General features: G+C 41.7%; 1 protein-coding gene across 1 annotated transcript; it reads left to right on the top strand.

Annotated features, from left to right (window-relative positions):
• Positions 1–14,799: 14,799 nt before the first annotated feature.
• LOC118726108 (granzyme B(G,H)) lies at positions 14,800–18,035 on the top strand. Its single transcript, XM_036450548.2, has 5 exons — positions 14,800–14,961; positions 15,935–16,079; positions 16,601–16,736; positions 16,906–17,166; positions 17,797–18,035. The coding sequence occupies exons 1-5, from the start codon at positions 14,901–14,903 to the stop codon at positions 17,971–17,973; spliced, it is 780 nt and encodes a 259-aa protein (XP_036306441.1). The 5' UTR covers positions 14,800–14,900; the 3' UTR covers positions 17,974–18,035.
• Positions 18,036–24,474: the final 6,439 nt, after the last annotated feature.

Genomic DNA, 24,474 nt, shown 5'->3' with positions numbered 1-24,474 from the left:
ATGAGATGCTTTGCCTTCAGAAGCCTCCTATCTAAGGGGGGCTGAGAATCTCAGACTGCTCTTTATAGCCTGCCATGCTGGCTTTACCACCAGGACGTATTTAGGTGAAATTCCTGGTCAGTTCCACAGAAACTCATTGTTAAAAGCAAGAAGGAAAGGCATCATAAATCATGGTTAAGTAACCAAAAGAAATACCCATATATTGCCAAGAGGGGATACTATGAGAAGAAAATATTTCAATGTCACAGAAAGAGGAGAGCATTCAGTGTCTGAGACAAAAATCTGAATGTATTGCATATTAGTAGGAGAGAATTGTATATGTGAAGAACAGTGTCTCTCAACCCAGCAAGAGCTAATCTTATATAAGATCTGGGAAATGGGAAATCCAGAATTTTGTGGAGTTTTAGAAGTGGGAATGTTTGGGGATTGGCTGAATTTTAACTGTGGGATTATGGGAGATCATAGCTGTTTGGCTGCTGTCATCCGACCTTTCAGGAAGCCAAGTTCCATGCCTCATAGTACACTGTTGCTCTGAGTCCAAACTGGAAGGGCAACTAGAATAGATGGGATAGAGAAGAGAGAGAGAGAGAGAGAGAGAGAGAGAGAGAGAGAGAGAGAGAGAGAGAGAGAGAGAGAGAGAGAGAAATAGCCCACTTTGTTTGACCATTTTAAAAAAGGAATTTGTAGCCCCTGACAGGTTGCTCAGTCAGTTGGAGCGACCTCCAATATACAAAAAAACATTGGGTGTTCAATTCCAGGTCAGGGTACATACCTAGATTGCAAATTAATCCCCCATCAAAGTGCAAATGGGAGGCAATGGATCAATGTTTATCTCTCACTTCCATGTTTTTCTGTGTGTGTGTGTGTGTGTGTGTGTCAAATCAATAAATACACCCTTGGGTGAGGATTAAAACAAAGTACTTGGAGGGTGACTTAGAGAGCCTGGCTCTGGACAATAAGGTAATAACATCCCAGAATAACAACTTCTTTTTCAGTTTTTCTTGAGCCCAGTTACCCCCATGCTGTTCTCATAAATTTCTGATTCTGGTTGTCTAAAGCATGGGGAAGAAACCAAAGCTTTTTCACTGTCCAGCTCAGTGAGGGGTCATCACAACAACCTCTCTCCCACCTGGAGCCTCCCCTCCCCCCACAGAACAGTAATTTGCAGGAGATCCTATTAGAGCAAAACTGCAGCTTGGCCTCTGAGCCCTGATGATCTCCCTTGGACAAGAGAACCCTAGGGCCCCAAACACAGGGCAGACATCAGATTTAGAGGACCTTGTCCAGGGACCTGGGATTAAAGGTAGAAAAGTGCCCATAGACCTGCACACCCTCTCCATCTCTGGCCAACCTTGGGTTCCCCTAGGATCTACTCCTCATCACCTCCCCCTTTCATCTGTGTAGATGTCCCTGAAAGGATCCCATTTCGGGTCATTTCCAGACACAAGCCTCCCAAGGAGCAGAGCTGGGAGAAGACTATCTGTATCACACACTGTGTGTAAGGCATCTGGAGAGAAGGGATTTCTAACTTTCTCCTGGAAAACATGGAAACATTGGTTGTCTTTCTAGATGAGGGTTTCATTAAATAATTTTCATGGTTATATAGATCTTGTTTCTTACATTAAGGAAATTTTTTGCCCTTTTGAACTGCTAAAAGTTATGTTTGTTTTCATGTATGAATATTGAATTTTACCAAATGTTTATTGAGCTATTTCTGTCATATGTTTCTCTTATTGAGATAAGATTTTTCTCCATTTTGTGTAACAAATTACATTACTTGATCTTTCTAAAGTTAAATGAGATCTGCATTCATAGAATAAACCTATCTTACTCATGTTGTATTAATTTTTTTATATATTGATGAGTTAATTTTGACAGTTGATACATTGTACAGGGTGTTTATGACTATAAATGTAATGAGAATTTCAAGGTTATGTCAGCCTTATAAGATGAGATAGTGTCTCTTCTTTTTCTCTTTTTTGCAAGATTTTGTAGCTGAAAAGTAAAACCATTTAGGTCAGCTCTCTATGTGGAAAATTATTGATTGCCGATGCAATGTCTTTGATAGTTCTAGTATTACCTAAGTTTACAATTTTTTCCTAAGTAAGCATTAGGCAGTGATGCTTTTATGTTGTCTAAATTTTAAATGTATTAGAGTATGTTTTTTTTAAATAATATTTTGGCTTAGCTTTTTAATGGTCTGCAACATTTTTAAAATATGAACTTCTTAGTTCTTAATAAATATTTACACATTCTCTCTTTTTTATCTGGATTAGATTCTCCAGAGGTTTGTCAATTTATTAGCCTTTTTAAATAATTAATCTTTGCTTTATTAGACCTCTCTATGTTTGTGTTTTATTAACTTCTGTTATCTTTTATTATTTCTTCCTTCTACTTCACTGAGTTTATTTCACTTACTAGTTTCTAAATTCTTGGGCTATCTGATCATCTCAATACTTTCAGTTTTTGTCAAAAATAAGTTTTAAGACTAAATTTTTCTCTACCTGCTTTAGCTGCATCCCATAATTTTTAAGTACCATTATTGGTATTATTCAATTCAAAATATTTTATATTTCTTTCTAAATTTTGGGGTTACTTGTGGGCTATTTCTATCTTTTTAATTACCATTTTATTAATTTCTCATAAAATTATTTTTTGGCCGGTAAGCATTTCAAATATTTACATAAATTATCAATTCATTTATAAAAATATGTATTCTGTACTGGATGGGTGCAATGTACTAGATATATCCAGTGGGACCAAAGCTGAAGTAAAAGGAGAGACAAAAACCCCTCACCAACCTCTTGAATCTCACAAGGATAGGGTAAGCCTCTTCTTTCTCCTCATAAATTGCTATCACCTGATAGGAACTCTGGCCCTATCTACCCATGTAAAGTAAAGGTCCTAAGGATGAGAAATGCAATGGTGCAATGGTATCGCACTATAGTAATGACTGGTAAGGAAAGAGAGTGTTTGATTGGCCAGGATCTTAGATGTCTTCTTTCCTTCATAAGTTTCTCAGCAGCAAGAAGAAACAGTTAAATGACACATATCTCTATTACTGGGAGGATATTCCAAAAACAGAACTCAAAACAAACACACACACACACTATGCAATAAACTGTGAGCATAATGATGTTCATCTCAACATTATTTAAAATCACCAAAATTAGAAGCAGTTTAAATAACAACACAGAAAGTATTAAATATGGTATATCCATATCAGAGTATAATAAAATATGGTATAATATACCCACATCAGAGTACAATATGATATGTCCATATCAGAGTATAATAAATATGATTTTTGGAACCCTATAGAAAGCCAGGCTAAAAATATCAACTGGCTATTTTCATCCTCTCATTGCCAAAATAGAAAATCATTAAAACATCAAGTAACACTTTAGCCTTTTGGACTGGCAATGATTTAAAATAATAACAATATTCAGTATAGGCATAGGTATGAAGAAACTGCCAGACACATTTTCTGAAATGTAATATATAAACTGGTAAAATCTTTTCAGCTAGCAATTGCTCATGTGTCTGGTAAGTTGTTAAAAATCTAAGTATGATTTGAACTAGCAAACCCACTTTAAGTATTTATCCTCAGAAAAATGGGATAAGTACATAAAGGTTATTCACTACAGTGCTATATATACCAGGAAAAAAAAAATGGGAACAATCTTGATATAAAGCAAAAGAAGAGTCATTAAGTAAACTGTTGTTCACATGTTACCTACAAATTACAAAATAGCAGTGGCCATTAACATAATGATTAATATTTCCTTATAGTCATATATGATTAAGTAACAAAAGCAGGTTATAAAACCTTGTGTGCAGAAGAGTGACATCACCAAGATGGCACACAAGTCATCCCCACTTTGCTCCCTATCACAAGAACAACTAATGACTTTTCATTAACAAGCCACCACACAAAAAATCCTCAAATACAGGTTGAAGTATCCTCTGCCACAGAGAGCAAGACAAACCACTGCAGAGGGATGATGGCTGCTAATTAAACCTATTGTAGTAAGCGCCAAAACCAGTTTGGCTCAGTGGATAGAGCATTGGCCTGTAGACTGAAGGGTCCTTGGTTCAATTTCTGATTAAGAGAATGTACCTCGTTTGCAGGCTGATCCAAGGCCCTGATGCTGGAGGCAACCAATCAATGTGTCTCTCTTATATCCATGTTTTTCTCTCTGTCTCTCCTCCTCCATTCCACTCTCTCGAAAAATCAATGGAAAGGTGTTTTGGGGGGAGGATTAGCAAAAATTGGTTGTAATTAGGTGGTGAATATCAGGTGATATTAATTTTTGCCTGTATCTTGGATTATTTGTATTTTTTTCCATTTTATTCTTTTATATTTTGAAGATGGAGGAAGAGGCCATGAGCCAAGAAATGTAGTTCCTGAAGCTGGAAGAGGCAAGAAACTGATTCCACCTTTCATTTTCAGAGGGGAGATGACTGGCTGACACCTTGATTTTAATCCCATGAAACTGGGGTCAGACTTCTGGCCTCTAGAACTGTGAGAGAACAAATTTCTGGTTTCTTAAGCCATCAAGTTAATGATGACTTGTTACGTAGCCACAGGAAACTGATACACCACCTTATCTTGAGTCCTCTGGGGTAGCTGCCTCAGAAAAAGCCACATCCTCTGAGAGGACTAAATAGAGATAGGTACCCTCTATTGAAGTATGGTAGCAATCATCTCAGGTAGAAACTGCTGTTCGGGTTCTGTACTTATTTGTTTGCTAAAACAATAGAAACTTATTTTGATTTTCTGAACTTATTTATGCTATCCCAATACCCCAGTGATAATGGTTTGAATATCCCATTGATTGTGATCTCACTGGTCATCGAAGCACATTCTTCTGAGACCCAGGACAGTTCAATTATCCTAAGTTGTCTCAGTAGCTACAGATAACTGAGTTTCGGTTGACTCAGTGATCCTGGAATCTGGACAGCACAATTATTCTAAATTACCCAGGTGGTCCCAGATAATGTGTTTCTGTTGATTCGGTGATTCTTATATACTTTAGGTAACTAATTTCGCTTCTGTAAAAGCTTAGCACAAAACAGGTTCCTCATTCCAGACCCAAAGATGTAATCGATACCTTTGTGATATTTTGCCAATATAAGCCAGATGTGGCAAGCTGCAGCCCCTCTTATGCTGCCAGCCTTTAATAAATGGTTTTATAATTTGACTTCTAGAGGCGTCTTTTGTAAGATGGGGATCCACTACAACACCATCATTAGTGTAGCTACTTATTGAACTAAGCTTTGTTGACACTGGTCCCCCTGTGGCTAGGTCAGTCTAGCCAGGCATACCCAGCAGCCATCCCTTCCCAGGTCTTGATACCGAGCTGGGTGTGGCTTTGGAGTTAAGTTCAGTGACAGTTATAGATGAATACGCCCCAATCAAACACACACATGCTGATACCAAACTCATTTTCATACGTGAGAAATATCTCTTTCTGGGTTTTTGTCACCCTTGAGGGTGTGTCTTCTCACGTCTTATTGCCCACAAAGACCTCGGTAGCAGAATATCTTAATGATCTCAGTCACTTTCGTAATGAGGAGAGAACAGATGACTCCACACAGCTTCTATCTGGATGCTGAAGGGCCTGAAGCAAAGATGTACCAAGATCATGTTCAGAAAAGGAAAATGAAGAGATCAAAGCAAACAAAAATATGCAACCATGCATACAAGGACAGACAAATATACATATGTGTGCATGTATTCATATAAAATGTGCACATATATAAATATATAAATATGTCTGCCTGTGCCCATGTACATGGTTATAGATATAGGTATAAATATCCTATATAATAAAGAGTTAATATGCTAATTAGGCCAGATGGCAGAACAACCTTCCCCATGCCCTTCCAGGTAAAGCCTGGACTTCCAGGGCCAACCCCCTTGCACAAATTTTGTGCATTAGGCCTCTAGTACAGGGGTCGGCAAACTCATTAGTAAACAGAGCCAAATATCAACAGTTCAACAATTGAAATTTCTTTTGGGAGCCCATTTTTTTAAACTTAAACTATACAGGTAGGTACATTGTTATTAACTTAATTAGGGTACTCCTAAGCTGGCCTTTTCTAAAAACTCAAGGGATCAAAAAACCACATGTGGTTCGAGAGCCCCAGTTTGCTGACCACTGTTCTAGTAGATATATGATTTCATAAAGCTACATTGACTCAAATATAATCCATTCAAGGAAAGGTTTCTATAGTTAGCAATGTTTTGAAAGCCTCTGCATAGCCCAATTTCCTTCTGTTAGATGAGGAAAATGAGGCCCAAAAATTAGCAATTGAGCCACCTAACGGAACTGGAGCCCTGGGCTCCTAATCCCCAGGTCAGGTCTCTTCTAACAGGCTCAGAACTGTAAGGGGTCTTAAAAGTCATTTTATGCACACACCCATGAGAAAGTTTCAGGGCCCCTAAGAGGTTTTCCAGCCTTTGTTACAACAGGTGTCTGGAAAGAAAGCACCTGGGCTACCTGAGCATCCATTCCAAGAAACACACTTTTTGCTGAGCTAAAATCTGCCAGCTATGGCTCCACCACTTCTTAGAGTGGAATAAGGATTGTTTGCCCTTTGGCAGGCATGTGTGAGTGTGTATGTGTGTACGTGTGCACTTTCTGTAACTATGTGGCCTTGAGCACATCACATTATCTCTTGAGTTGTTTCATTTAAACTATTATTAATGATGATGCCCATGAAGAAGGTGGAGAATTTAATGAGATAACATATAAATTACATATGTTCTGGAACATAGTAAGATACAGATTAATATTCATGCCCTTCAAGTTCCCTCTTTCCCCCACACTGTACTTATATTAATACACACACACACACACACACACACACACACACACACACACTGAACAGCTCCCAAATGACAGACTCAAATTACTTAAATATAGCTAAGTCTTCTCCCTACATGAGGCCCAAGGAGTCAGCTGAGAGCTAATTTGTCGGTGGAAACCCTCTCCTCTGGGACACTCAGCAGATCCCAGGGTGGACTCTCTTGAGATAAGACTTTTCTCCTGTTATCTATTATATTCTCTATGAGGTCAAGAAAAAAGCCTGACCTTCTGTTCCTGTGACACTGTGACAAGGATGAAATTTCTAGGAGAAAGGAGCCAAGTCATAGACACAAACCAACGCTAATCTCACTGATTCTGGTCCCATTATTTCCTCAGGAGTTAAAGTACCACTTATGAGTCAGCTCTTATGGGAAGTCATTTAAAATGCCTGTAGCTGTACAGCCTAAGTACTGGCATAGGATGTCAAAGGGGGCCAGAAAACAAACTTCTAAAGACTTAGTGAATTAATTACGGTCCAGTAACAGGTTCAGGCTTCCAGGCTTAGGAGCCTGAGACAAGGGAACATAAAAAATGTCTAGTTTTGCAATCACACACTAGAGGTTCTGGCAAAGGATTGCACATAGAGAATACAGAGAGAATAGTATAGTCATTGGTATCACAGTCAATCCTCCTGCCACAGTTCCACTGGTAAACGGCTCTCAGAGGCCCAGTGGTCACTGCAATACCTGAGTTCTGGATGGACTCTGAAGCTGGATGCTCCAGCTCTTCTGCTTTGTTCACATATGGCTCCAGTGTGGCTTCCTGGTATTTGATCAAAAACAGAGGAACATACCATCAGGGGAATATCTACAACTAGGAGATGTAATACCATACTCAGGGACAGATAGGGCTGTGACACATGCATCTATAAAAGTGAATTAGATTTTCCAAACACGACACTTCGTTACACCTACCCTGAACTGAGAAATAAAGAGAAAGAAAGACCCACCAGTTCAGTCATATATTAGAGGTTCTGGTAAATGATTCAATAGCATCCCTCTTACCTACCCCAAACCAAACCATTGGCCACATCCAGTAGAGATGTGGTAAGACACAGTACACCCTGAGTGAGATGGGAAGAGAAAGAACCCATTCAATCCAGAAGGGTGTGGTGTGACCTTTTGATGTTAAGGGAACTACTGTAAATGTTTTGGGGGAAAGAAATGGCCTTTTGGGTAAAGTTCCTGGGTAGATAAAGATCCTCATGTGAGAAATGGAGGTTGGGGAGAAGTTGATGCAAGGTCACATCATAGGCATCAGCACAACCCAGAACATGGCTCCATTCCAAGTCTCTTTAATCCAGAAGTACAATCAATACCAATTGATTTGAGGGGTCTTTGTTGTTACACTTACCTTATTTTGGTAGGGTTAGGCATGCAGTCTTCACTCAAGCTCACTTCCCCTTCTCTCTGTAGTGCCCTCTCTACTCATGACCCCAGACATTTGCTCACTCCAGAGTTTCATTGAATTATCCTCAATCCGATATTCCAACTTTGCTCTTTGTTGCTGGCTGGGCCTTAGGAAATATTAGAGTGTTCTAGTGGATGCCAAACTTTGGGAATCTCATAGATGTGCATCTGACATATAGACCTTTTTCTCTCCCCATCCCTGCCCTCTCTCCCCATCCTTACTACTACAGGGGCCAGATGGAAACAGAATCTTCCCCACACCAACACAAAACAGGTTCTCCTTCTCTGACTGGTCTCTCCCTCAAAGCTGTTTTTGATGTCATGTAAACATTCCAGAAATTCTGAATGTCACTCTACTCTCCTAATTGGAATGTAGAGCTAACTCCTAACTGTGGAGAGAATCTCTTCTCAACAACACAGTGGGGTTTGATGGACAGATTAAATAAATCAGCCAAGTTCTGGTCCCTTATGCCTATAGGTTCTAATTGTGGCATATGAGAATGATCAGGCTCAAGGAAATTTTTTTATAACAGCAGCCTCAAATGCCATGTGTTAGTATGGAAATGTCATGTCATTGTGCCATTGTCATTGTTTATAGGGAATGACCCTGTCCACTTGCAATAGGAACTAGATGTAATTTGGTGAGAGGTGAAGGCCCAAAGGGATTGACTGCCCATCAATGGCTGAACATGACATTCTCCTGCATGTTGAGGAAGATCAAGGATGCAAGCATGTCAAATTCACAGCCTAAACAAGGCATGAAGCTTGCCACCCACAAGTTTGACAAGGTTGGAAAGGATAAGAGCAAAGGGAATACGTGATAGAAATGAACTTTTCCATCACAATATGGCAGCCTCTGGGATACCTTCCTCTTCTAAGAGAACAAGAGTCCCACATTAGACATATAGACAGAAACTTTTTTTCTTCACACCCTTTTGTTTTCCTCCACATTCCTGGAACAATATAAGAAATGATGATGTTTATAGAGTTGTGGATAAGATCTCAAGCTATGGAACCACATCCCTGCATTTTAATCACTGTTCCCCTTCACTCTTATGATCTGAGTGATATAGAGCATGCTACCTATCTTTTAGAGGTCTTAGATTTCTCAAGTGTAAAATAAAAGAAATACAAGTAGCTTACTCAAAAGGTGAAGTGAAGACTTATGGTCAGAGATTAATCAATATTAGCAACCATTAAGTTGTTAGTACTATTTTCATATCTTCTCTTCAAGATATATGATTATTATTAAATTATATTTAGACTCAGGTTCTTAAGATTACAAATCACAGATGAATTTCACCATCTTTTAGTTTGACTTAACTTTGGACACATCAAGAAAGAAATTTAGTCTCTTCAGTGAGGCTCTTCCCAGGTGGAGTTCTTTCTTAGGAAGGTGCCTGTTTCACCCCTTTCCAAGTGTCTGCCACCTCAGAAACTTCCCCTAACTTGGTATCTCTAGTTCTAAATTTTGGAGAACTTTCCTACATGGCCTTGGCCATTTGACTGACCATTGAGGTTAAAAGAAAAGTTTTGCTGAACTCCCCACTCTTTCATTTTCAGCCTAATCAGCATGGCATGTCAAGATTGCTATGTTCAAGATTCCAGAACAACTCTTGAAAAACCAACCCAAATAGTGAGGGACACAGGAATGGGGATGGTGAGAAAGGTCAACATTTATCCAAATAAGATTCACAAATGACCAGAAAACCCTGGGAAAGATGCCAAACCTCATTAGTTATTAATAATATGTAAACCAAAACCTCGATGAGATACCATTCCATACCTATTATAGAATGATTGCTATAATTAAAAAAATGATAATAATAATAACCAGTGTTGGTGAGATGTGAAAAAATGGAAGTATTTGTATGTTGCTGGTTGGAATGTAAAATGATGCAACACTGCAATGAACAGTTTAGCGATTCCTTGAAAACTTAAATCTAGAATTACCATCAATGACCATCAATTCCACTCCTAGGTGTATAGGCAAGAGAAATGAAAATATATCATCCACACTGAAATATTTTGGTTCCTTTGCGGGAAGGGGAGGGTGTTTATATTTTAAGTTCTCACCTGAGGATATTTTTTCCATTGATTTTCACACAAATAGAAAGGGAAGAAGGAGGAGGAAGAGAAATATAGAAACATTGATGGAAGAGAGAAACATGGATTGGTTGCCTCCAACACACACCCTGATTTGTGCTGGGGATTGAACCACAGCTGAGGTACCTGCACCTGACTGGGAATCGAATCTGAGACCCCTTGATCCATGTATTCATGCTCTAACCATTGAGAAAACTGGCCCAGGTCAAATGGAAGTTTTTACGCAAATATTTATAGCAACATCTGTCATAATAGCCAAAAGGTGGAAATAACCCAAATGTCAATTGACAGATAAAGGGGTAAATTGTCACACACACACACACACACACACACACACACACAGAGAAAATTATTAGACATAAAAATACTGATATAAGCTACAACTTATTTGAACCTCAAAATCATTACATTAAGTGATAGGAGCCAAGCACAACAGCTCACATATTTCATGATTCCTTTAATATGAAATATACAGAATGTGCAAATTCATAGAGACAACAATAATATTAGTGGTTGCCAATGGCTAGGAAGGGGTGTTGCTAGAAAAGGGAGAGTGTAAAGTGATAAGTACCTATTAATTTGTGGATACACACAACTTAATGGTTAACAACTTAATGGGTGTGGATGAAATATTCTTCTGGCATGAGAAAGCTTCCAAACCAGAGAGAGCTGATGGTCGCACAACATTTTGAATACATTAAATGCCACTGAAATGAATACTTTAAAATAATTAATTTTATGTTGTGTGAATTTTGTCTCAATATTTAATAAAGGTTATAATATAACCTTATATTTAACATAATCCTCAGTTTTTAAAAATGCAGATATCCATGAGAGTAAAATATGTTAGTTCATACCTCAATACAGTAAAGATGATTATTAATGAACAATTTGAAATCAGATAATTTTAGTTGTTCCTCTTAAATTGCTTTTAAAATTTTCCAATGATTACAAAAACTAATTGCATAATAAATTTTTTAATAACTAAGAAAGAAAGATTACAGTGGTACTGAATAATAGATTTTTAAGAACATAGGGGAAATTCTTTTTTTAATATATTTTTATTGATTTTTTACAGAGAGGAAGAGAGAGGGATAGAGAGTTAGAAACATCGATGAGAGAGAGTCATTGACCAGCTGCCTCTTGCACACCCCCTACTGGGATGTACCCGCAACCATCGTACATGCCCTTGACCGGAATCGAACCTGGGACCTTTCAGTCCGCAGGCCGATGCTCTATCCACTGAGCCAAACCAGTTTCGGCACAGGGGGGAAATTCTTATGTTGCTGGGTTAAAGGAAGATAAAAGAATATTGTATTGTATGTATAATGTGATTCCAAGTATTTAAAATGCACTTCTTATGGTAACACTCTCTGTGGGGGATGTGCAAATGAGTGGCATTTTTCCTTTCTACTTTCCAATTTTCTTTTTTTTTAATCAAATTACTGGTATTTCATTATTAAATGAGTCATTTTATACAATATGAGCATCACTATAATTACAATTACAAAAAAATTATAACAAGAATGAACTGATTTTCATATTTCCAAATTAAAGTCAACTATCTGCCGAAACCGGTTTGGCTCAGTAGATAGAGTGTCGGCCTGCGGACTGAAAGGTCCCGGGTTCGATTCTGGTCAAGGGCATGTACGTCGGTTGCCGGCACATCCCCAGTAGGGGGTGTGCAACAGGCAGCTGGTCGATGACTCTCTCTCATCGATGTTTCTAACTCTCTGACCCTCTCTCTTCCTTTCTGTAAAAAATCAATAAAATATATTTTTTAAAAATAAAAATAAAGTCAACTATCTTTGCATGAAGCCCAAAAAGTCACAGCATAAAATGAGTGATCCTGTACTAGGGGTGTCGAACTCAATCAGAGAAGGGGCCAAAATCTAAAATCCAGCCTAAATCGCGGGCCGAATGGTTTACTGAACAGTCATAAACTGTCATTGTGATGGAAACGCAGCGGAGTGCAGTGATGACAGAGCGGTGCGGGCCACATTGCAAGGCCTGGCTGGACGGATTTGGCCCGCGGGCCTTGTGTTTGACACATGTGCTGTAGAGCCTGTACTTTTGCTGATTAACAGTTTTTTAGAAAAGCAGCTTCAGGTTTTCACCTAAGGTCTGAGACAGTAGAAGCAGACGATTCAGTCTCAGCAGAAAAATACCAAAATGGGAGCTGGACCATAGAAGAAACAAGGACATGACCAGAGGCTGCTGCCAAAGCTGCCTTAATAGACACCTGCGCTCTCTGCAGGACAAAAGGCCAACTTTCTTAATGAGCATATTTACCACTGTCATCAGAAAGGTTCTTTATTTTGTAAAGATTTCCTTTTGAGGCAGGCAGACTTAAACAAGCAGAGGTTTGGAGTGTAGGTGGTAAAACAGGGAAGATGTTTACACTGAAATTATGTATTTTGATACATAATACTCCTCATAGAAATATTGTAAAAACTAGCTGAAACCGGTTTGGCTCAGTGGTAGAGCATCGGTCTGCGTACTGAAAGGTCCCGGGTTCGATTCCGGTCAAGGGAATGTACGTTGTGCAGTCACATCCCCGGTGGGGTTTGTGTAGAAGGCGGCTGGTTGATGTTTCTCTCTCATTGACGTTTCTGGTTCTCTATCTCTCTCCCTTCCTCTCTGTAAAAAATCAATAAAATATATTAAAGAAAAAAGAAATATTGTAAAAAACAGAAAACATAAAGGTGGACATTTAAATTACCAGACTAACCACTCAGAGAAGCTTAGTCAATCTTTGAACAGAATTGGGCAAAGACCATTTAGAAGCAACAGTCCTTCACAGTGTAGCGAGCTCATCAGCATAGTTTGCTTAGCAGGTGTGAGCCTATAATGTGCCAAGCCTGCTCTAGCAGAAGTGTGGCTCTGCACAGAGCACAGAGGATTCTGAAAGGACAATTATTGGTCTTTGGTTGACAAGCACATTTTCTCACTTCACTCAATATCAACAACTTAAGTAACCTGAACTTCCTTTGGGGAAACTGCTCTTTCCAGTCCTGGTCCATGTGGTTTGGGTGGGACTGAACCCAGCCAACCCAAAGTAAGGATGACCTAGGCTAAGCCAATCAGTGGGTTCAACTACAAGGGCCACAGTGATTCCTTACTCTAGGCTAGGGGTGTCGAACTCAATCAGAGAAGGGGCCAAAATCTAAAATCCAGCCTAAATCGCGGGCCGAATGGTTTACTGAACAGTCATAAACTGTCATTGTGATGGAAACGCAGCGGAGTGCAGTGATGACAGCGCGGTGCGGGCCACATTGCAAGGCCTGGCGGGACGGATTTGGCCCGCGGGCCTTGTGTTTGACACATGTGCTCTAGGCCAATGCATGTCAAGGACAGTACTTTGGTTAAAAATGTTGACAAGACACATGGATTCTATCACTGAGCATTTGGAAATAAAAGCCCTCAGGAAGAAACTGTGATGATGAATGGGTTGCTATGTCGGTTTGGTAGATGGTGGTGGATGCTCTGTTCCTCCCCTGTGCACCACTCTACCATGGTCCTTCCCACTCAGTACTCTGCTCCCTGATGTTTCTGTCTTCCCCATCAGATGGTCAGCTCTTTCTAAAGCTGCAATTTTGAACCAGTGCCCCACAAGAACTTATAAAATATCAAAACCAGACTATTTTGTCAGGTTCACTAACATATTTTCCCTTATGTTAGCAAATAAAAAATGATAGTCATCTGGTGTTAATGTCCTGTCTTAAACTACAAATATAGAGGTCATATAATATAGTTGCATCTTATTGATCCCCTTGAATAACATGGTTGTATCTGATTGGTAAATTCTTGGTACCAGCAATTCTTATATAAAAGTGTAGGAACCTGATTTTTTTTAAAGTCACTTTGGAGCAAAAAGGGTAGGCAATTATACTTTTTTTGTAAATCAATCTATGTTTTACCTCTCTTTTTTTGTTAGAAGGGGAAAAATATATGTATTTTAGTGTACCAAAAAATTTTAGTGATTAGTTTATGTGTTCCGGGAGATGAAAAAGATTGAAAATTCTGCTCTAAAGGAAAGAGATACATCTCTACCATGTTTGCCATTGGACAAGGAAGAGCCTAAACACACATGTGCAAAAAAATTACCTGATGGACTTAGTAACATGGAGATGAGGCATTGGTTGTTCTATCATTGGGGACTCAGTTTTCTGGGCTTGAGTACCTCCACTGGTTAATTTCACATGTCACAGGCCCCACCTTGGGTTCCTGCTCAGGGCTGGAGTCTGCTCTGGTGTCTGCTTTGAGTCATCAGCTGTGAGTACTGATGTGGTCACTGCATACTTCTCACACAACCACATAGAGACCATCATCAGGCAGAAGGTGTGGGCGCGGAGATGCTTAATAAAAAGCCTTCTGGGAAGAAATACTACAAAACCAGAGGGGGACTCAGATCACAAAGCTCACACACACACCTCCTTCCTCTTCTGGGCGCTAACGGAGAGCACAAAGAAACAGCAGCAGCTCCGACCTGAGCAGCCTTCCTGGGAAGATGCAGCCACCCCTGCTCGTGCTCCTGCTGGCCTTTTTCCTACTCCCCGGGGCGGAGGCAGGTGAGTGACCATCCCCACCCTCACAGGCACAACCCATCCCACAGTGGGCACAGACCTGCTGGCCCTTCTGCATATTCCTGATCCAGCTCTCCACCAGGAATGCTCCCATCCCGTCTCAGACTCAAACACATGAGCTGGATGAGCCACAGGCAGAAATGAAAGGGCAGAAGCCTATTCTCAAGAAAAGCCAGTGGGCACAATGCCCTCCCCAGGCCCTACCTGTGCCTTGTGGAGAGTGTAACTTCCCTGAAGTGCATGGCAGAGGCTGGGAAACTGCAGAGGGCAAAGCAGTCCTGGCTTCCAGGCCTGTGATGAGACAGGTGCTGTCCTCAGGGTCTGCTTAGGAGAGAAGCCCAGAGCTCAGCAGCCCCCACAGTTGGTGGGGTCACCATCCCCAGAAGACTGCTGTTTCCTCTGCCATTCAGTCCCTTTCTCAAACTCTGCTTTTCTTCCCAGGCTTTTAGCAGTTCCTCTCTTTAAAGGATGAGCCAGTGAGGATGGCAGCCCAAACTTTTCTTTCCAGAATTCCAGAGCACTGACCTTACCAACTCTCCTCCACAGGCCCATTGGGGGCCAGTCCTTCCAGGCAGTTAACAAATACCAGGAACTCCTCATGTGTCAGCATCTAGATTCATAAACCTAAGTCCTAGATACTGCAAAGCACACTGCCCTGGACATCACAGCATCACAGGGGCATCAGAATCTCACCTGACACCAAGCAAATAAGGACATGAATTTTCAGGAGCCTCCAGGCCTTCCCTGTTCCTAAGACCTGTATTCTCACCAAGTATGTGGCAGGCCAAGTCACAGACCCAGATGAGAATGTTGTTCCCTTTCCAGATGAGAATGTTGAGGGTCCTCCCCACCCCCTGCCAACTCCAGCCTCCCAAATGCCATGCGCCTGAGTCATCAAGCCAATGCCTGCCTGGGGGACTCAGTGGGGACACACAAGTGCAACACACTTTTTCTTCAGGGGAGATCATCGAGGGAAAAGAAGCTGAGCCCCACTCCCGCCCCTACATGGCCTACCTTCACGTTAAAGATAAGAAGGAGTTCAGGTGTGGCGGTGTCCTTGTGCAAAAGAACTTTGTTCTGACAGCTGCTCACTGCAATGTAAGGTGAGGGACTGCCTCCAGGCTACACCTCCTGAGACCCCTACAGGGACCCTGTCCTTCATCCCAGGAGCTGCAGTCCAGGGCAGCTCCCCAGGCTCCTGGTAACTCAAGCCTATGAGAGCTCATCAGAGTTGCCCTATGAGATCATGAAGGAGCAATGAGAGCCTGAGTAACAAGACAAATAATCTCTGGGCTCAGAGGGTCAGAGATAATAGCAAGTAACACAGGAAGAGAAGGACCACACTCGGCAAATAAAGCAGCCGTGGACTGTGAACACGTGCCTTAGAGTCAAAATGAAAATGCAAGCAATTCATGGCATTTCCTGAGGACAAGAGACAGCTCCCAGCTTTCTAAGCTCAGTATCATTGAGAAGTAGAGTTACTCAGCCCCTTTCCCCTGTTGCCTTGATTTCCTTAGTCTGCAGCCCAGCCCTGCCCCAGCTATGACAGGCGCTTCACAGCTCCTGTGCTATATCTCCTGTGACTCTACATCCCCACCACTCACCCACTCTGCTTTCTGTGAAGGTTAATCATTGTCACTCTGGGGGCCCACGACATCAAAAATGAGGAGGAGACCAAGCAGAACTTCCTGGTAAAAAAAGCCATTCCCCACCCAAACTACAATAATAAGAACTTCTCCAATGACATCATGTTACTCCAGGTAAGGAAACATCTTGTTGCTCTCATGAGTCCACATTATTTCCCCTCCAACCAAATGAAGCACTTCCCTTCCTTCCTTCCCATCCTGGTCACCTGGGACTCAGATGTCCCTCAGTGTCTTGGCCCAGAGACTACTGGTGACCTGTGCTCCCTTGCCTCTTCCTCATCAGCTGGAGGGAAACATCAAGCAAACTGATGCAGTGAAGCCCCTCCCACTGCCCAGGAGCAGGAAAAGGTTGAGACCAGGACAGAAGTGCACTGTGGCTGGCTGGGGGAAGGTCTCTACATGGGGCCCATACTCAGACACTCTGCGGGAGGTACAGCTGACCTTACGAAAGGATAAGGATTGTGAATACCGCTTTCGCCGTTCTTACAACTCGACCATTCAGCTGTGTGTGGGGGATCCAACAGAAAATAAGGCTTCTTTCCAGGTGATACTGAGCATCTGACTACCTTGGCTCTGGGGACTGGGGTGTTTGGGTAGGAACTGGGAGCTGGGGACCTAGGCAGGGGGGAATCCTTCACCCTCCAGGCTGTGAACTTTCTCCAAAAGAAGAAAAGAGGAGAGCCCCCAGAGCTGGGAGGAATGGGGTCTCTGAGAGCCTACAAGGGCCTATATTCACTCCAAACACAATGCTCCTCTAGAGGGTGAATTTGCAACCCTCTGGCCAAGGCCAGGGCACAGCGGTTAGATAACTGTTTCCTAGGTGTGTAGAGTTATATCTGAAGGGTTCTCAGAACTGATTAATGGGCTCCTTCTCCATGCTAAATGTCAGCCCCACCTGCCTGCTCTTGGGTCCTTACACAGTAGACTGCAGCCACAGCTCCCCAACACCTTCATAGCCAGAGGATCTGGGACCTAGGGGAGCAGGGGGAGCTGCCACCTGGGATGAAGTGAAGCAGTGACAATGTCCAGGCTCAAAGGCCCATGGGAACTGTCTTTCCACTTATCTCCCAAGTGAACACAATGCAAGGCAGCCTTCTCTGAGAGGGGCTTGGGGGTGAGGGCTCAAGGGCAGGGCCAGGAGAAGTGACTAAGTTCTTCCTCTCTTGGTCTACAGGGGGACTCCGGGGGACCGCTCCTGTGTAAAAATGAGATCCAAGGCATTGTCTCTTATGGAAACAAATATGGGGAGCCACCACGAGTCTTCACCAAAGTTGCAAGCTATCTTCCCTGGATAAAGAAAACCATGAAAAGCCTCCAACTGCAGAACCCAGACCATCTCCTCTGGAGCTAATCCAGGATCACACTGTGGGGCGGGAAGTGGTGCCAGCAACTGAATAAATGTCTCTCAGCTGATGGGAAGAGCTGGATTGTTGCTTATCCTTTGACTCTCATTCACAGGCACCAGCTCTGTGCTCAGAAGGCAATTGCACAATTCTGCTGTTCTGCTTCCTCCTCTTCCCCTTCCCCATCCACCTCTCCAAACCCATGCTGAGCTGTTACCAGGTCCTTCTTGGCCACACCTGCACCTGCAGGGCCCACCCTTCTGCCAGGGTAGAGAGGAGCACATGGAGAAAACATTCATGTTTAGGAGAAAACATGAATCTCTCAGGTCCTCGGCTAGATGTGAAGATCTTACTTCTTCCTCTTTGTTATGTGCTGAGAGGAAATGACTAGCAATGTGGGTGCTGGGCACCAAGCAGGCACAGTCTGGGCTGCAGTTGAGGACGCCCCACCATGCTGAGGAGAGGAGGGCCTTCCTGAGCAGGACATAGTTCTCACAACCAGGAAGTGGCAGGTTTGGGGGGTCTGGAGACTGGTGAGGAGAGACAGAGTGGAGGATGGAGGAAAGCCCTGAGAAGCTCCTCATTTCCTCCTGGGCTGAATTTCTCTCCCTGCCCTTTTCTGCCCTCCTCTGAGCTCATGGCCTAGCTTGGCCTTCAGTCTCCTTACTGCCCCTTCTTCTCATCCCTGCTGACCACTGACCATCATCAGAGTCCACCAACCCCTGCGCCCCACAGATCACATTGGTTTGAGCTCCCACTTCTGCATATGCCTCCCACTTAGGACACCCAGAATACCCAGGTCCAGCAGGGCCTGGTCAATGAGTTGCCACCCAGCTTATGCCCTGGCACAGGGTGACTGGGGGACCAGACCTGTGCTGGCCCTAAGCAGGGCCCTGGAGGACAGGGCGGCAGGGTGTCTGCAGAACACCTGGCCCCATCTCTCACTGGGCAGAGCCAGCTCCACCCTCACATCCAGCCCAGTGTCCCCACCTTGTGCTCAGAGTCCGCTGACTGCTGGTCACTCAGGGACCTGAGTCCCCTGCAGCCTGTTTCTCACTGCTGGCCTCAAGGCTCAGGCTACAGGGAGGGAAGCCACATGGGCTCCACCTGCCTTTTGAGTTAGAAAGGGCTGCTCTCCTCAGTAGGACTGGAAAGCACAGTTTTTCCATCAATCAGTGAACAAATGCTGATTGTGCACCTACTAAGTGCCAGGCATTGCGAATGTACAGTGAACATAATCCAGGTCCTGACACCTGAACACAAGTGAAGCTGACAGTGTTGACTTTTATGTGAAAGGAATTTCCTCTCCCTCCTTCACATGAACCCACAGAGCGCAGAGCCCACAGGAGTATTTGTGTTTTATTTTTATTGCTCATTACACTCTCTTTTAATTGTCTAAATCACTTGGGTCTCTAGAACAGCAAGCAGCATGTGGGGTTTGGAAATGACTTTACTTCTTTCGTTTCTAGACGTGTAGCCCCAGACTGTTCACTGGCACATCCTCTTCACCTTGGGGAGAGGGCAGCAGGTGGGGAGCAGGCAGGACGGCAGCCTCATTTCCATGAGCCATAAAAGCAGCAGATATAATCGGTGACAGCATGGATGGACCTCGGGGTATTATGCTCAGGGAAATAAGTCAGACTGAGAAAGACCAATATCATATGATTTCACTTATGTATAGAATCTAAAGAACAAGTTAATGAGCAAACAAAATTGGAACAGACTCATAAATAAAAAGAATAGATTAATGGTTGCCAGAGGGGAAGGGGTTTGGGGGCCTGGACCAAAAAAAAAAAAAAAAAGGTGAAAAGATTAAGAAGTACAAATTGGTAGTTAGAAAATAGTGATGAGGATGTAAAGTACAGCATAGGGAATACAGTCAATATAATACAAACTGTCCTAACCATGTATGGTGCCAGGTGGGTAATAGAAATGTCAGGGGAAGCACTTTATAAAGTATATGGTTGTGTAATCCCTATGCCTTACACCTGAAACTAATACAAAATTAAAATATTGAAAGTGAACTGTAATTGTACAATAAAATTTAAATTAAAGTAAAGTAGGAGATGTGTATGTCATGGTACAGAATGAAACAGTAGGAAAACCCATACAATGTATCTGGCAGAGAGCAGTTTGAGTCTGACTCTAAACACCCATCCAACCTGAAGAGCCACAAACAAGATGCCTCTCATTACCAAGAGCTTCGGCCTGTGCACAAGCAAACTCCAATCTGGGATGCTCACTGGGTCAGAAAAATGGAGAAATGCCTCTTCTCTTTAGGCCGTTGTGGGTGCAGCTCCATTGGTAGTTTCTAAGATGACCTGCACTTTTCAATGTTAGAAAGTTCTTATTTAGGAGGCCACACACAGAGAATGTGATGTTTTTGCTGAGCAAAGATCTCCCTGGCTTAGGCCAACCTCACCAGACTCCCAGCAGCCATCCCTCCCCTAATATGGGCACTGCCTGGGAGCTGACCCAAAATCCAGCTCTGGGCTAACACCCTCCTGACTCTAATATAATACACACAGCACTCATGCCTGACATGGACAAACGCTCTGGGCTCATGTAACCTTCAATGGCCGTGCCTTTGCCATCTATCGCACACAATTCATGCAGCAGCACAATCTCTCAATGAACTTGAGCACATTTACTAGGAAAGATCAGGCTTGTACACAGCTACTGATTTTGAGTTGGGAAAAAAACTCACAAAACAAAGCCCCTGCATCAAACATTTATGAAGACCTATTGAAAAATATAAAAAGGGGAAATGTGGGAAGCAAAATAAAAATATCTTAATTTTTTCTTAATCTTTATTGTTTAAAGTATTACATATGTCCCCTATTTTCTCCCATTGACATATTCTAGCCCACCCCTACTCCCCCACCCCAGGCCTTCACCACACTATTGCCTGTGTCCATGGGTTATGCATATATGCATACAAGTTCTTTGATCTCTTCCTACCCACACACCCTTCTCTGTCTTTCCTCAGATTCCATGCTTCTATGTCTCTGGATCTATTTTGTACATCAGTTTATTTTGTTCATTAGATTCCACATATAAGTGAGATCATGTGATACTTGTCTTTCTCTGATTGCATATTTTGCTTTACATAAACTCTCCAGGTCCCTCCATGCTGTCTCAAAGGGTAAGAGATCCTTTTTTTTTTACTGCTGTATAGTACTCCACAGTGTAAATATACCATAGCTTTTTTTTATCCATTCATCTGCTGATGGGCATTTGAGTTGTTCCCAGATCTTAGTTATTATGAATTAAGCTGCTATGAACATAGAAGTGCATATATCCTTTCTGACTGGTGTTTCTGGTTTCTTGGGATACAGTCCTAGAAGTGGGATCACTGAGTCAAATGGAAATTCCATATTTAATTTTTTGAGGAAACTCCTTATTGTTCTCCACAGTGGCTGCACCAATCTGCATTCCCCCCAGCAGAGCACTAGGATTCCCTTTTCTTCACATCCTTGCCAGCACTTGGTATTGACTGATTTGTTGATGGTAGCCATTCTGTCAGTTATGAGGTGATACCTCATTGTTGTAGAAAAAAAAAAAAGAAAAGAAAAAGAAAAGATTCCCCATACATGCTTGTCAGGTACAACATTTATGTTAAGGAAATGCTTCTATGGTTTAAAAAGCTTGAGAATCAATTGGAGGCCCTCATCCTCTTTTCAGACATCTGGGAGAGACAGCCCCAGAAGGGTGTGCTACCGACTGAAGGAATCACAGAGTGAGGACAGAGCCTAGACTGAGTCCAGGCCCCCAGACAGCCAGGCCAGCAAGAGGCCTCATGTGTTTTTTAAAACCACCCTGTGATAACTTCCTTGCCTCCATGAACAAGAGATGGGCTTCTGCTCACACACCTTTTCGGGTAGAAAGCATCTGGGCTCCTGTGGCAGCCATTCTGTGGCGAGTACTCAAAACACGTTCTTTGTTGAGCTCAAGTCTGCTGTGGGCACGTTGGGATGAGGTGCATAAGGACCTTAAATATGCCGATTTCTTCAAATCCCCTTTGTCTGTAGAAGTATCCTTGCACCTCCCACTTCTTACCTCCCAACTTTGAGGAAACTATACTTCCCTGCTTAAAAATCATTGTAATGAAAATCTAAAAAATATCTTTCTAATGCCTCTACTCACCAAGACCTCCCTCCACCCTCCTTTCTTTAATTCAGACCCACAAGAAGAGTCAGTTCTCAGACTGGGGAGAGAACCGCACAGCCAGCCCCTAAGGTGATGCCAATAGCCCCAAAGGAATGCAAGAGTTTGAATATCGGTTCCAGGAACATGTACTAATACGGCTCTGCCTTTCCTACCCACCACCACACTGCTGCCAGTACCACTCTCTGTAGACCATGAAACTCAGCAGGGTTTATTTTCAGTCATGGTGTCCCACACAAGACTGCTTGAATAATAATTATATTTCAAACCATGAAAGGAGGGCAGCAGCTGGTCCCTTTTTCCATAGGCCTATTGCTAGGCTACATTTCTCATCCACAGATTTGGGAAGTTCAGGGAACCTTGGGTAGGACAAAGAATGCCATATGTAATCACATAATAGTAAAATTGGTTAACATAAAAAAAGAGAAACAGTTGAAAGTACACAGAAGAGATAAGAAGACACATTACTTTAAAGCAGTGGTTCTCAACCTTTCTAATGCCGTGACCCTTTAATACAGATCCTCATGTAGTGGTGACTCCCAACCATAAAATTATTTTTGTTGCTACTTCATAACTGTAATTTTGCTACTGTTAATGAATCATAATGTAAATATCTATGTTTTCCAACGATTCCGACCCACAGGTTGAGAACCACTAGCAGGGATGCCTAAGACCATCAGAAAACACATGAGAAGTGTTTTTTCTTCAACCCTAGCAATAAGTGATATTCTTCAACCAACCCTACCAATACAGTAATTGCATTAAATGTTAACAGATTAAATGCTCCAATTAGAAGGCAATGGTTGTCAGTCTGGATAAAAAATGCAACACCTAATTTTGTGCTGTTAGCAAGAGGCACAACTTAAATATAAAGACATGGGTTGGATAAAAGTAAAACTGTTTTTTTTAAAAAGCTATATCCTGGAGCACCAATAAAATAAGAAATTTTAAGCAGCTATGTTCATGGAGCTACTGTTTAACTTTTGAATTTTTGGTGACAAATGAGGTGACATAAAGTGAATTTTTATCTCCATTTTTAAATTTTTTATTTTCATTTCTCTTAATGTGAATGGAAACTTTTTTCATTATATTTTTCCTTTTCATTATTTTTAAAATATATTTTACAGAGATCTTTACAAGTCTTTCCTCATTCTTTCAGCTTTTTTTCCTCTTTTTTTCTGGATTTTCAGAATTCTTTACATATTAGATAGATTCACTCTTCAACTGATTTTATTTCCAAGTTTGATGTCTGTATTTTGAATTTTTGTTTATGCTGCTTTCAGTCATACAGACTTGTAAAAATTATTTTTACATATCAAAATTCATTTACAATTATTTAATTTATTGTTTTTGTACTTAGAGTCATTGCTAGAAAGGCTTTACCCTCATAAGTTTTTAAAGAAATTCATCCATGTTTATTTGTAGTGCATGTATAGTTTTATTTTGTATATTTAAGTGTCCTATCTATTTGCAGTTTATTCAGGTAGTTTATATGAAATATGACTCTTACATAATATCTTTTTAAAATAACTATATCAACTATGATTGAAAAAGAAAACAATTACTATTTAGTTGTTTCAATATCATTTATTAGAAAGTCTAGCTTTTTCCCAATAATTTGAAGTGAAACCTTATGATAAATTACACATCCTTGTGTACTTAGGAATTTCTCTGGATTCCTACTGTTTCATGGGTCTCTCCAGCTATTCATTCATGAATCAGCACCACATTATTCTCAGGAAGGAGACTTACAGGATTTTTAAAATATCTGATAAGGCTTGCCCTCTCAGATTTTGTTCATAATTTTCAGAGCTATTCTTGCATGCTTATTTTTCACATACATTTAAGAACTGGAATAGAATTTGTGTAGCAGTGGAAGAAAAAGAATGGTAATGTTTCTCCTGGTTCATGGATCAATGCACAACTACCGAACCACATCAGCTAAGCATATTGGAATCAAATTAAACGTATATAATACAATAGCTTGGCACAAGTTATCCAAAATGTATCTCTGGCCAGGGTTGGGAGAATACTATTTGGTATTCACTCCCACTTAAGAAAAGAGTAACTGTTGGGAGAGTCAACCCTCTTCCATCCTCATACACATGGTTTGGACAGAGCAGACCACAATCTCTCCAAAGTCTATTACTGTGGCTTACCGGGGTCCGTGGTTTCAGCTCCTCTCACTAACTCTACATGTGCCTCAGCAGGGGGAAGACTGTGCACTGCTTTGATTGCCACCATGGATCACCCATCCCACATGACTGCAATGCTCTTTCCTATTTTTAATCTGGGTGAGGGCTTTTGATTGCTCCCAAGGAGTAAAATAAGGCAGAAAAGAT

This window comes from Pipistrellus kuhlii, unplaced genomic scaffold (assembly GCF_014108245.1).
Source record: "Pipistrellus kuhlii isolate mPipKuh1 unplaced genomic scaffold, mPipKuh1.p scaffold_m20_p_1, whole genome shotgun sequence".
Classification (NCBI taxonomy): Eukaryota; Metazoa; Chordata; class Mammalia; order Chiroptera; family Vespertilionidae; genus Pipistrellus; species Pipistrellus kuhlii.
The sequence above is the reverse complement of the archived record's forward strand: the minus strand, read 5'-3'. Positions and strand labels throughout refer to the sequence as shown.

Coding starts and splice junctions, on each gene's coding strand:
- LOC118726108 (XM_036450548.2), top strand. CDS start 14,901: ATGCAGCCACCCCTGCTCGTGCTCCTGCTGGCCTTTTTCCTACTCCCC. Junction 16,080..16,600: donor GCTGCTCACTGCAATGTAAG/GTGAGGGACTGC, acceptor CTTTCTGTGAAG/GTTAATCATTGTCACTCTGG. Junction 16,737..16,905: donor ATGACATCATGTTACTCCAG/GTAAGGAAACAT, acceptor CTTCCTCATCAG/CTGGAGGGAAACATCAAGCA.